Source organism: Hyposmocoma kahamanoa, unplaced genomic scaffold, assembly GCF_003589595.1.
Source record: "Hyposmocoma kahamanoa isolate Upper Pololo Valley unplaced genomic scaffold, ASM358959v1 92, whole genome shotgun sequence".
Classification (NCBI taxonomy): Eukaryota; Metazoa; Arthropoda; class Insecta; order Lepidoptera; family Cosmopterigidae; genus Hyposmocoma; species Hyposmocoma kahamanoa.
This window is the reverse complement of record NW_020654748.1, coordinates 16,447,780-16,461,837: the sequence shown is the minus strand read 5'-3', so window position 1 is coordinate 16,461,837 and position 14,058 is coordinate 16,447,780. Positions and strand designations below refer to the sequence as shown.

The 14,058-nt window shown below is 37.2% G+C and overlaps 1 protein-coding gene across 3 annotated transcripts in view; it reads left to right on the top strand.

The window, feature by feature from the left end:
• LOC113236490 overlaps positions 1–14,058 on the top strand; it is a 34,611-nt gene that overhangs the window by 15,366 nt on the left and 5,187 nt on the right. For all 3 annotated transcript variants that reach the window (XM_026472586.1, XM_026472585.1, XM_026472584.1), the window contains 6 exons: positions 6,777–6,902; positions 9,617–9,708; positions 10,859–10,952; positions 12,095–12,251; positions 12,423–12,594; positions 12,837–13,053. In XM_026472586.1, the coding sequence (XP_026328371.1) occupies positions 6,777–6,902; positions 9,617–9,708; positions 10,859–10,952; positions 12,095–12,251; positions 12,423–12,594; positions 12,837–13,053 (858 nt within the window). The remainder of the gene's footprint in view (positions 1–6,776; positions 6,903–9,616; positions 9,709–10,858; positions 10,953–12,094; positions 12,252–12,422; positions 12,595–12,836; positions 13,054–14,058) is intronic.

Genomic DNA, 14,058 nt, shown 5'->3' with positions numbered 1-14,058 from the left:
CCCATTATCTTTCGTATAATTTTATTTCTTTCTCCATCCTCCATGATAATTTTCCACGCTGACACCGGTCAAAAGTTTGTTACTGAACGAAAACGATGCCTAACTTTGTTTTACTAAACGATTTTATTTTTTATTTCCCGCTAAATAAAACTTCCTACAATGTTTCTAAAAGAAAGAAAATAACATGAGCTCAAATTATATTTTTGTAATGTCATTAAAATATATATATATAACCGTCATTGTGAATAAAAACCGCCGAAATATTTTAATAACCGGCAATCTATCTCACCACCGCTCCACATGTCTTTCAACCCTGACATTGGCAAAATCGTCGCGCAAAACGACGGAGCCATAGACAAAAAAAAAAATTAGCATTACTGTATTCCGGTTTTGAAGAGTAAGGATGCTGGTAAAATTACACATAGGACTTGTCAACTTCTGTCTCACAGTGACTCTATGGCACTGGCCCTCAGGCCATTTGCCATTTAAAGCTCTGAGTGCCACTGCTACTGTTATAGTTGTAGAGCGCTGGTGGAATTCTGTAGATTGTAATGTAGATTGCAATCCGCATTTCATATTAGTGAAAGCGTGTGCCGCAGCTGGTACCGCTTGGAATATTCAGTAGACCGCAGATCTCGCTTAGTGAGTTTAACGTTCGGGAGTTCAAAAGGGTAAAGGGTAATGGTAATAAATCCAGTCATAAAAGTATTTATTCCGGTTTTAACAATATTTATGATCTTAAAATATGTATTGTACTAGAGTAAAATGGTAAACGGTTCAAAAATATAGGAAGGCGATGGAACGAAACAAAATCAGAATGCGAGCGAAAGAATGGAACAATTCAAAATTTTGAATTTAAATATTAGAAGAAGAAAAAAACGATGCGATACGAATGGAGAGAAGCGATACAAAAGGTGGGATGACGATGTAAGGAGGTCACACCGTCACATAGTAGATGTGATGCTTACCACCAGGTGCACGATGTCATAAAAATAAAATGAAATATAATTAATAGGGGAGCCAAAGTTATATTACGACGTTAAGTCCAAAATCTACTCAAAATCTCTTTTGAGAATAACGAGTCTTTGCCACTGGAGACCTGTACTACGATTGCGAAAGTGTACTCGCGGTTAACTTCGAGTGTGTAGAAAGGCCTTTAAGACTAATACGCGTGTGATCTTACCTCCAGTGCCGCGATCGTGACCTTTTCACGGTTCCTTAATGTTAAATAACACGACTGACATAACAAACTATCGCATTATCTTCTAAGCTCCTTCGAAGTGCTTTGTGGAGCAATGACGTTTTCGCTTCGTGGTTTAACAGTTTTTGATACTTCAAAGGCTTCGATTGCGACAAATTCCAACAGAGTGCACTGGAAAATTATTGCCAACCGATACATTATGTTTATAAAACATTATAGGTTTAGGTTTATAGGCAAATAACAAAGGAACCAAGTTTCTTATACTTCATTTCCTTGTAATTTTTATGACTTTTTAGACACAGTTGTGATAGAGTTGATATTGTGTACATATTTTAAAATGTGCCGTAACCAAGGTTTTTGTTCTTATCTTAGTTATGAGAAGGCAAAACCAATTGATAAAAAAATGCCGGTAGAATGAATCTATGAAATTTGTATTTATTTAGAGTAGCCTAAAAGATACTTAGAGCGTAACCATACGATGTGTTGAGTCGGCGCTGCGACACCTGTGCGATGGCGCTGCGTGGTATTACATGAATCAGAACGACATGGCACGCGGGGCGTTGAAACGGCGCGGCGCGCGGCGAAGTAACGCATGCACATCGGACGAGGGACCAGGAGACGAAGAGGTAAGGGATATATGGTGCATAAGTATTTCGCGGCATTACGTTGCGACATCGACACCGCGTTGCTTGTGCTTTGATACACGCACAACTGGGTGCGTTGAAATCATAGCGTTGCGACGACGTAACGCACCTGCACCGCCCTTGTGGCATCGCTCTTATTCCTTTTTAAGGTTAATAAAGTAAGTAAGTCTGTTAGAGCTTATTTAACTCTAAGAGACTGACCTTCGACTTTTTTAGTTAACTACAGCATATATTGCTATCTTTTATGAGAAAGCAGTCGCTTATTATAGCAAGAAAATGAATACGTATTAAATAATACATATGTGATACATGTTACATTATTTTGCTTGATGTGGTGGTATATAGGTTGTATTCTATTACCAAGATAACGTAGCGTTGGGTTTATTATATCAGTTGTGAAAAGGCACTTCATTTTTCCGTGAAGATATCCTTTGTTCGGGCCTATCGAAAACAAAAGAAGATTGAGATGATAAATATTTGATTAAAAAGGATCTTTCTTAGCTTATTTCATCTCCTGTGTCTGTGTTCTCGCTCTCTGGTTTTTTGAAAGATTATTATGGCTGTTAATATTATGTGAGTTGTGTTAATTCAATATGTAATTATGCACCTGTCTTAAGATTTTAAAAGACTGCAATACCGTACCAAAACAAAATAATTCTAACTAAAACTGAGTGCAACCTTCAAAATGAGTAGTAAATAGACCTAAACACTCGAGCTTCCTTAACAGCAGAGTATATGAAAATCGGCAAATAAAATTTTTGTTTCACGTCTTTCTAGAATCAAAAAAAGTGCTAGTTCTCTTAAATCATCAAGGCTCAATCCTGTTAAGCTCAGTGCTGACCCGTGACTTATAATACAGGTATGTCTGCGGTAATGTAGGCATGAAGGTACTGTTGTCCAAACTTATGGTACCACGATTTCGTTTAACTAAGATAAACTATTTTTTTATGGGGAACTGTATAAGATTTTACAATAAGATTCCGGAGAATATGTTAAGATTATCATTTCCTAAGTTTAAAAGTATTTTAATGGAAATGTTATATTACATATTCTCAGTACAGAGTACTAAAAAAACCGACCTCAAAAGTACGTGGAATTACATCTATTTGATAAGTTTTATTGAAATATCCCCTAGTTCGTCACTAAACAGGACTTGACACTGGAGATAATAAAAATCGGTTCTCACTACTCAAAGTATATTGAGAGAAAAACGCCTTGAATTGGAGAAGTAGCAAAATCAACCATTAAAATAATTGCGCCTTAAGTAAAATTTAGGTGCTATTTATAAAAATGAGTCTTCATGCGTGAACAGCCACCATTAGAGGTGGATGATTTCTTCAAAATGAAATGGGACGACTATGGAAGTACCCCCTTTCCAACAAAAAAGAATCATGAAAATCGGTTCACAAATACCGGAGTTATGGTGTAACATACAAAAAACAAAAAAAAAACATACAGTTGAATTGAGAACCTCCTCCTTTTTTGAAGTCGGTTAAAAATTTAAGAGTATGTTTCAGATAAAGAAGTATGGAAAGACAAGAGTCTAGAGTCTAGATTCCACACAATTTTGATTCAAAGTGTATTTATTCCATAGCATTTAAGTTTATTTCAAAAGAGCAATCCCTAGAGTTTCTTACTCGTTCTTCTCAGGGAGGTCAGCGTAGTGAACGAGCAGTAGCTTAAAAAGTAGCTTAAAAAATGACGTTTTCAAGTGTAAAACATTTTACCTATGGAATGAATGATTATTTGACTTGGACTTTGTTAGGCGGTTACATTAGTGACAGGGACGAATTTTGAATATAGTTTGGGCACCAGCAACGAGTATATAACCAGAAATAGTGACAAAATGTCATTTAATTTGTTTGAAAATTATTCTGCCAAATCATTATGGTGACAACTGCGCTCCGATTGGCCAGACCGAATTTGAAACAACTGACAGGTGTCGTCAATTGTTTCACTGCAAATCGAACGGCTAACTTGAGCTTTGCTATAATGGACAATAATTTAAAAATTACATACACTTCCAGACACATAATTCGCGCCACCCGCCACGCATTTTCAATATTAAGTGCCCTAAGCTTAAACAATGTTTGATTGAAGTTTTTATTGAATTGATATTCAATTTTTTTTATGTGAAATTACTCCACTAGTTTGTTATAATTATTAATACATTATATAACTATTACACAAATTTGAAACTAGTATACTAAACTTCTTTTCCATAAGTCCTTGTTGGAAATTTAGATTTGCAAAACCTGGGGGAAAACTTTTTCTTCGATGATAACATTGTTTTTGTATTCTAGCCCTCACGACAAAAATGCGACTTGGCTAGGTGGTTCGAATTATGTGTCCGGGAGTATATTTAATATTTAATTACCGATGAAATGTGATTCCGTTTGTTTTGTAATCCACCGAATGAAACATCCTCCCATTGTTAGAGATATTATATTTATTACAATAAATACAGAATATTTTTGACATATACGGAGATGTACACACAGGTCAGTTGTTTGTACTGTACTGCTTCAGCTTTCTAATTTGTGCTTTCGGCGCAAACGAGAGTTGATATTTAAAAGTGATATAAGGCACATTCGTCTGATGAGTTGCCAGGGATGGATGACCCTTATTTCGTCTCAATTTCTGTTTATATATTCGATGGGCACCAGCAACAACGCTACTATTGATTTAACAGACTCCACAGACCAACAGACGCCCATCCAACTCCAAGAAGACATTTATGGTAGAGACAAGTTCGATTTTGGATTTACGCCAACCTACTCAACACTACTTACACAGGAAGTGCAGTCTTACTTTATATAACCTAAGCTCTGTTTACGCATGACGTCATTTACCTGTTAAGTAAGGAAAGAGCTATATTTAGTCCTTCATTAATCTATTATTCTACGCCTTTTGCTCGCGGTAAGATGCTTCCAAGAAACCCGCCGACTCATGTTGCCGGTTGTACATTCTGTCTCTATTTATTGCATATGCAAGGAAGTTATTTCGGGATTTGAACAGATACTATATTGTAGTTGAAGTTTCATACAATTTCACATAGCAAAAATTATTATATAATATTCTAAGGTTTTTTTTAAACCTAATCAAAAATGTATCACCCTTATAATAAAGTAAATTGTGTTGAACCTACTGAACGTCTCTCAATTTATTCCTTTAATATCAGGTTACGTAAGCGAAAGTCTGTATATCACTCCCTTTTGAGCTTGTTAACCCTTCCAGTCATTTGCGTAGCGTCGCTGTAAGATCTATTTTATTATACTGTTTCTATTTACTTTATGACTATAGTATTTAGTATTATCAGTAATTTGAGAAGTTCAGCAATTTATTTACGTTATTTTACGTTGTTTAAAGTGGTAAAACTCAATACCGGCACTTCTTTGTATAGCCCTACTCGTGGTATTTAATATAATTTTACATTAATAACATAAATCTTATTTATAACCAATTAACGTATGATAGAGATAGCATGAAAACGTATTTTTGGTATAATAACATGACAAATGATTATACGTCAAAAGTGCTTTTATCACATGAAAATCTTAAAAATAATACGAATTAACAGGACGGACAAACGCTGGTGGTAAGCGACACGCCTATCCATAATAGTTGCAGTGCCACTCAGACCTTTGAATAATGCTCACATTACTGCTTGGCGGCAGAAATAGGTAGTGGCAGTACTTCCCTGGACGAACTCTTTCACAAGGAACTCTACTGCTACTAAAGCTATATTTGAAATTGTATAACTCTACTACTTGTGGTTAAAGAATATTTATTTCTCTTAAGAATATAAATTCACTTACAGAGAAAATTTAAGATCTTACTTCGAAACTTAATAGTAAAGCGCACTAAAATCTATACAACCATCACGATTCACTGCGTATTAAGAAAAATAATGTCGGTAGACAAAAACTAAAATCATACGTTTTGAGTTTAATTTATCTGCAATTAGTTCCGATGAAGGTAGTTGCACGATGCTGCCGGCATTCACACGCAACAAACAAAAACATGGCATTTAAGCATAGTTTCTCGAGAATCGACCAATTTTGCGAATAAAAATTTTCAGGACAAAAGTTGTCATTTTGGAGATATAGCCTTGTTACATTAAGGGTTAGTATAAAACTTAAAGTAAAGATATTATGAAATAAAAACGTGAGTTAATCATAACTTTCTTAACGCATGATTGTCGAATTGTTGTACCAAGGTTGGCATATAGTCAGCAAGATGTCTATAGAAAATACAACGCAAACAGAACGGAAGTGCAAAATGTCTAACTTCTTCATCGACTAACGATAAGATCCTCTTTACCTGCATTAAGTCCAAATGTATAGTGAGGTCTACGATAAAGTAAGCTTACCCAAAAGTTAACAAGCAATCGGAATTACTCCTGAAATAAAGAAACAAGAATAAAGAATCTGATAGTTCCGTCATAGCAGTTGGTAACGAAACTAGTCAAGACGATATTTCTTTTAGCGAAGCCTTGCCGCCGGAACCACATTATCAGATCTCGTGCCCGCCTCGACGGCAGTGTGGCGGCTATCGTGACCTTTACGCTTCTTTTATAGCACTAAAAGTTACAGCTTTAGTGCCTTAATTCAAGCTCAGCTTGTAAAAGTGATGTAGGTTACAATTCCCAGTTCAGCTAAGTTTTATTCTTAGACCCTTAGCTTGCTAACCTCAATTTTGTGGGAAACAAATAACACATAAATACAATTATTAACCGACAATACTGTATCATTGTTATTCTAAGATAATCTTTTAAAGCCCTATGCAAATAAGACGTTCACTGATTTGCAGGTGGCCTGTTTAGTTTTATTAAGTCTCTGTGTAGAAGATCCACAACGAAAGGTACAAATGGAATCGGATGGGAAATATTCATTGAATTTTCTTAAAGGCATGTATTTATTTGTCTCCAGTTATGGCTGACGCTGTCTGAAAGGCACCTAACAGCACGAGGTATTGACTGGCCGTCCGCCGAACGTGCTTGCTTCCGAGGCACTGCGCTGCCCGATGACGCTGAGCTGGGCGCCCAGATCCTCAAGGTATACTGACTCGATTTTCTACTTTAAATAAAAATAAATAGGACTATTCATCAAACACACATAATTATACATACACATATAAAGAATAATGTTAACGAAAAGGACCAAGGCTCAGCATAACGCTATTTTTCACTCTCCGCCTGCACCTATTCTCTGCCGGACATTGTCGAAACTTGAATACTGAACAAAAGGTCAGGTAGTGTAGCAGTAGGCCAGGGAAAAATTGAATTAATCCCTTGTCCTAAACGTAGCCTTGAAAAACGTACGTAATCGAAAAGTGAACGACGTTATTTAATAAAACAAGAATAAATTCTTGTTTAGAAACAAACATTGATTAGTAAGTAAGAAAAATGGCACTTTACCTATAAATTACGAAAGTCATACAACGCTCACCTTTTGGCCTTTGTCGGACTGTAATTTACAATAACTAAGTAAAATGTTATTTTTCCAAAACGTTCAATTTACAAGGAATTATTAGGCTTTCTTGGTGTCACAGATCAAATGTCAAATTACAGGAAAAGACTTCTTTATCATCATAAATTTTAAGGATTTCTGTTTGTGATTTACAACGAAATTGGTATATAGGGCGACCTTCTAGGTACGATAGGCTTAGCTAGAGATAGTGTATCTCACCACTTAAAAATCAAATTTATAATTATTAATATAAAGATCGAACAATAAGAAAAAATTCCTTCAATTCGGCTGGATTCGAACCAGCGCCTTCAGTATATCGTGCCTGATGCTGTCCCAACTGAGCCAACAGAACGAACCAGCAGAACTTACGAATTTTTCTAAGTTCTTGTTGCAGATCTTTGTTTTTGGTTTTTAACATTGACTTTGTAAGTCAATGGTTTTTAACGATTTTTTTTGCCGTCAGTCATCAGTGAGAAATGTATGAAAGTTTTTCTTCACTCAGCCAGGTACCTTTACAGCTACCAGCTGTTAACTAGAGGTCGCTTTAATAATTGTAATATTAAGTTTATTGATTAATTTCACAAAAAAAAAATTGAATATCATGATATTCAATAAGCTTAATATTGAAATTTTCAGTTTTAAAAAGTGATATCATCTGATGTGCAGCCAAAAGTTCATAATTCGCTATTTTAAGGATAAAACGTATGTTATAACTTCAAGCACATTAACTAAGCTGTGTATGTAAGTGCAAGTACCCTAATAGTCAGCATGTTTTAGTTGTTTGACGATCTCCGTAGTCGAGGCACACAGGTTTTCATGGTGTCGCCATCTCTGAGGTTCCGTGTTCGATCCCCAGCCATGTCGATTTAGAAACTAACTTTTCTATATTGTCTCGCGTCTGGGTGTTTGTGGTACCGTCGTTGTTAACGTACTGTATGTGATGTTGTCTAATACTTATATTTATTTATTTAATTATTAATGTTCAGGAGAGCTACCACGAAGTCCGCAACGCGTTATAACGATCGAAACGCAATTGAATCGTATTTCGTCTGTTGTACCTTACTACGAAAATATTACGGAGTCATTACGGACCGGTGACAGACGTGGTTCGTTGCCATAAATAAGAGTCTTTGGAGATAAAAAATCATGCAGGAACAACAGATTCTAGATTCTTAATTTTTAATTAATCGGTTTAATTTCGTCGAAATTGAGAATAACCTCAACGCTGCTCTTAATAACTTAAGTCACTACTATAGAGAAAACTCGCTTAGGCCTAACCCATCCAAAACTGAGTCCTGAGCTTTCCATCTTCGCAACCGTCAGGCGGATCGAAAGCTTAACATAGTGTGGCAAGTTGTTTCTGTAGATCACAGTGATACCCCGAAGTATCTTGGCGTGTATTTGGACAGGTCACTTACTTTTAAGAAAAATTGTGAAAGTGTCAAGGGGAAGGTACACTCACGCAATAATTTACTGCGGCGTCTCACTACCACCAAGTGGGGAGCTTCGCCTCAGGTCATGCGTACTACTGGGCTGGCACTTTCGTTTTCTGCTGGCGAATGCGCATGCCTTGTTTGGAGCCGTTCTACCCACGCAAAATTTGTGGATACAGCCTTAAATGAGACCTGCCGGATCATAACTGGCTGTCTTAAGCCGACCCCGGTAAGATTGCTGTACCCACTAGCTAGCATAGCTCCACCAGACATCCGCAAAAATATAGCGGCATCTTGCGAAAGATCAAAAATGGCCATCGACACTCGGTACCCTATGCATGATCCCTTCACAGTGCAACAGAGACTGAAGAGCCGGAAAAATTTTGGTCATGTCAATGTGTCGATCCTCTGAGCATTGAGCCGGCTCAGGCGAGGAGCAGCCTTTGGCGCGAAGAGTACCATCTACGTTTGTCCGCCTTTTGAGAGTCTTCCTCCTGGACATGAATTGCCATGGCCGATCTGGACGTTTTTGAATAGGGTTCGAACTCAGGTTGATCGGAGCAAGGACAATTTGTTCGGGTGGGGATTTTCGGATGGTTCTAACCTGGACTGCTTGAGCGGTGCGACTCAAACTATAGCCCACCTCATGTCGTGACCTGCGTGCCCTAACACCTGCACGCTTGAGGATTTAATGACAGCTACTAGTGACGCGGTCGGCGTGGCTGAGTTCTGGGCCTAAATATTATAGTGTATGTCATCGATACGATGAGAAGATTAGTCGGTGTCATAACTTATTAAAGTTCACACTACTATGACGACGTTTTTAATAATAATGATAATGATAATGTAAGGACATCATTTTTGTAGGATCTGCACCGCACGGGTTGCTCTCTCTTCTGCGGAACAGAGGGCCGTGAAAACCAAGCAATGTTGCGGAGGGTGCTGCTGGCTTACGCGAGGTAAGGGTTTAACATAATCCTGGCTTTAAGTACCTAGTTCTTTATTTCGACTCTACTTATCACTAATTAATAGATTCAGGCGTTACTTTGCGGATGTCCATCTTAATTTTTGTAGCAGTAGATCTCTTTGTGAAAGAGTTCATCCAGGATACTGCTACCTTACCTATTTCTGCCGCCAAGCAATGTGAACATTGCTGCGTTCCGGTTTCAAGGGCAAGGGTGCTGGTGAAATTACAGGCACATGGGACTTGTCAACTTATGTCTCAGGGTGTCGGGCACAGTGGCAGTGCCCCTCAGATCTTTGTGATTTAAAACTCTTGAGTGGCACTGCAATTGTATTATGTTAAAACGTACAAAATACCTGCGCGTGTGTTGAATATTTTTTCATGCAGCTAATTTTCCCACCCTCCCTCACCAACACAAGCGCAACTACAGTCATAAACCACCACCAAAAATGTACCCGACACGTGTTTCGCCTCTCCTCGAGGCATCCTCATGGGCTGTTGATTGGTCGACACTCGGCCGAAGAATAGGCTCATTCAGAACGGTTGGTATATTTATACTCCGCTACCCCCAGTGTTACTATTGTTGGAACTCGAAAATACGCGTAATAAATGTGATGATACAAAATTAAATTGTTCATTTATTATACAACCCCTGCTGTTGTACCTATTATTTCCATCTGTTCTAAACCACCTACACATAGTCCTTTTTCGCAAAAATTTAAGAACGGGAATCTAGTAAAACATAATTTGTTTCCAATAAATGTTTAGCGAAATTGGACCTGTCTAGGTGCTTATGAAATATTGACATAGTTTAAGTCGAGTTTATATTGTGCTGTCATTTATTAAAGTATGATTCTACATTTTTAAAGGCAGTGATGAATTAATAAATGAATGAATGAAATATGCTTTATTGCACATTAAAATTACAATGACGACAATGAATGACAACACAGAACAGTAATGTATCACAGAGTAAACCAATGTACAACAGGCGGCCTTATCGATATGTAGCAATTTCTTCCAGGCAACCCTAGGATAGAAATTTAAGAGTTGGACAGGGGGGTGCAACCAAAGCATATTTTGTAATGAAAGCAGTGATGACTTGCGGACACGTGCTATTAACAGAATTATTTCCTTCATTTTAGATGGAACAAAGATGTCGGGTACTGCCAAGGCTTCAACATGTTAGCAGCTATCATATTGGAAGTCATGGATAAATCTGAATCAGATTCACTAAAGGTGATTCCTATTCTTTTTATAAAATAATATATTTTTTTTAAAAGTACTAAAAAACTGGTCTCAAAAGTCATTCATCCTCTAATTTGCCACTCTTAGAGGTGGAATATTTTCTTCAAATTGAAATGAGACCACTGCTGATATATATAGCATGTACCTTCTTTCCAACAAAAAAAGAATCATCAAAATCGGTTAATACCGGAGTTATCGCGTAACATACATACAAAAAAAAAGAAAAACACAGTCGGATTGCGAACCTCGTCCTTTTTTGAAGTCCGTTAAAAATAAGTGCGCATTTGACCTCCAATTCACCTGATAGAAAGTGACGATGAGGTTGACGATGGACCATGCACATCTAAATATTGCCTATCCACTCTCGCCTTGAAAAGACCCTAGTTATACCGTTCAGGGAACAAGTCTGCAGGCGGGAATTCCACTCCATAGGCGTTTGCCATATAAATGTGGAAGCATAGCGCTTCGTGCAAATCCTTGTAATATCCACAACATAAGAATGGAACATCATCTGCTTAATATATCCTGTAGAATACCGATAAGCCCGCAAACTTTACGGCGGTGTTCAAGGCTCTGCAGCTACACTACTGTTTTAAATGACTACCTTACAAATTTTGAATTATGTAGCGCAAATAGCCTCCTTAAATTAATATGGTAAACGCTCTCTGACGAAAAAGCAGGTATTTTCAAAGGGTAATCAATTTTTTTTTATAAGCCGTTTTGTCCCATTTCTGGGCAAAAGCCTCCCCTCTTTTTTCCCATTCCTCTCGGTTTTGGGCAACATCTAGCTAGTCTTTTAAAAAGGAGTTTAAGTACATTCCGCCATCGCCGACGTGGCCTGCCGCGTCTCCGTTTTGAGTTGTGAAGTTTCCACTCCGTGATTATCTTAGCCCACTCGCTTGGCATGCGACAGACGTAACCAGCCCAGTTCCACTTAACTTGGCCATCTTTCCTTTTCTCTCCAATGGCGTAACTATCTAGAAGACATGTTCCAATGTGCTGGTGAATAGTTTCGGCGATAACGCATCTCCCTGTTTAACTGCCGTTTGTACTTCGAATGAAGGGCCAGAAAACTCCAGTTTTGTGGCCTTATATTATAAATGATACTTTTATAAATATTTTTTTCGCATCAGGTGATGATATACCTAGTGGAGGCTGTATTACCAGAAGGATATTTTGCCGACGACCTCCGAGGACTATCTGCTGACATGGCAGCTTTCAGGGACTTGCTTCGATTGCGTTTACCTCGTCTGGCCCATCATATGGACCATCTACAGAGAATATCGGATGGTAAATAAATTCCACACTTGCCAAATAATATCTTAATCACAGTAATGAATTTCTTGATATCTCCTTCGAAAGTTTACCAAATTAGTCCATAAAAGTAATAGTTAACAGCCATAAACATATGAGTAGTTTTAATAATTACAAGTTGTTCAATCAACTACCGCTACTCAACAGGTGGAGGCGTAGAACCTCCTCTCCCTGATGTTTTTACGATGCAATGGTTCCTTACACTCTACGCCACTTGGTTGCCTCGGGAGTCACTGCTGAGAATATGGGATTTAGTCCTCTTGGATGGCAATGAAGTTCTCCTGCTTACTGCACTGGCTATTTGGGATCTCTTACAAGAGTAAGTTCAAAGCACTTTCACTTAACATTTTACAACACAATTACCATACTTCTTTGCTACGGGTCACCATAGGAAAGTTTTGAATCTGCTCAAGACTTTATATTATTGTTACCTAAATGATAAGATTTTCCATAAATAGAAACTGAAGTACTTGAATTCATACTTTTACGAAATTTAATGCAGAGTAACTTCTTTTGGGAGGTAATACTACACTTTTTCTTATTCCTATTTGTAAATTTTAGCCGGATTCTATCAGCACGTTCAGCGGATGAGTTCTACAGCTGCATGGGAGGCGGGGCAGGAGCAGTGTGGGAAGCTGGAGATGCGTTAGTCGCGAGAGTGGTCGCGTTCGGATCAGCGCCTGAATTGCCTAGACTTCGCAGTATGCATAGATACAGAGTCGCCCCACCGGCACCACCAGCCGCTGCACCAATGTATCAACCACCATTACATTCTGCGGTCAGTGTTAAACTTTTAAACCATTTATTCACTATACAAAAAATAAACTAAACGTTAGTAATTCAATAATAATCCAATTGCTATTAATATGTGGCAGGTGAGCGAGCTCAGTTCACTCTGTGTAGAGCACACGCGCATACGCAGCACTGATTTTCAGCTTGTCCCCGCTGTTGTGGATAAGCAGATATATAAAACACGCGCACATAAACCAAAATTAAAACTACTTAAATATACAGCACACACCATTTATGTTCCACACATAGGGCAACTAACTATACATATATACATTCGATGCATATATAGTAATTATGACATAGTGCAAATAATTATAAGTAAGGTACCTGGGTCGAATATGTAAGCTGTAATGTAAGCTTTATTGTTTTATATTTATAATTTCCAATGAAATAGAAGATAGATTTCTATTTTTAGTTGCAGTATAACTATCATTAGGAGTGCAAAAGTAGTTCTCTTTACACATTAATAAAACACAATGTCGTGGTTTTTAAAAATTGGGAAAATGGCCATATTTCCAGCAGCCTATGTAAATACTGCCATGAACTGGCCAAATTCACCACACGTATTTTAAAGTTTTGCAAATATTACCTATTTTATTAATTCTGGGTTCAAATCAATTTAAAAAAATATATGTTAACAATTTTCATAATTTTTATAAATTTTTCAATGGTAACTTAAACAATCTAATGCTAATACCATCAATATTTTGGCAAACATTATGAGATCAAATCTTTCTAACTTTAACTATAAAGTATCTTATAATCAATATATTATAAAATGCATATTTTGAGATCACAAATCAGCTTACAAAAATTAAAACCCTTTAAGAAGTAAGTAATTAATAGCGTGTACTTATTTACTAGCAATTAAAGCATATAAATCAGTCTAAATAAGTAAAATTGAAAACTTTTTAAATTTGAAAAAGCAAAAAACGAAAAACAAAACTTATTCCTCACATCTCATACAAACAAGCGTATCTCTGTCTTTGGA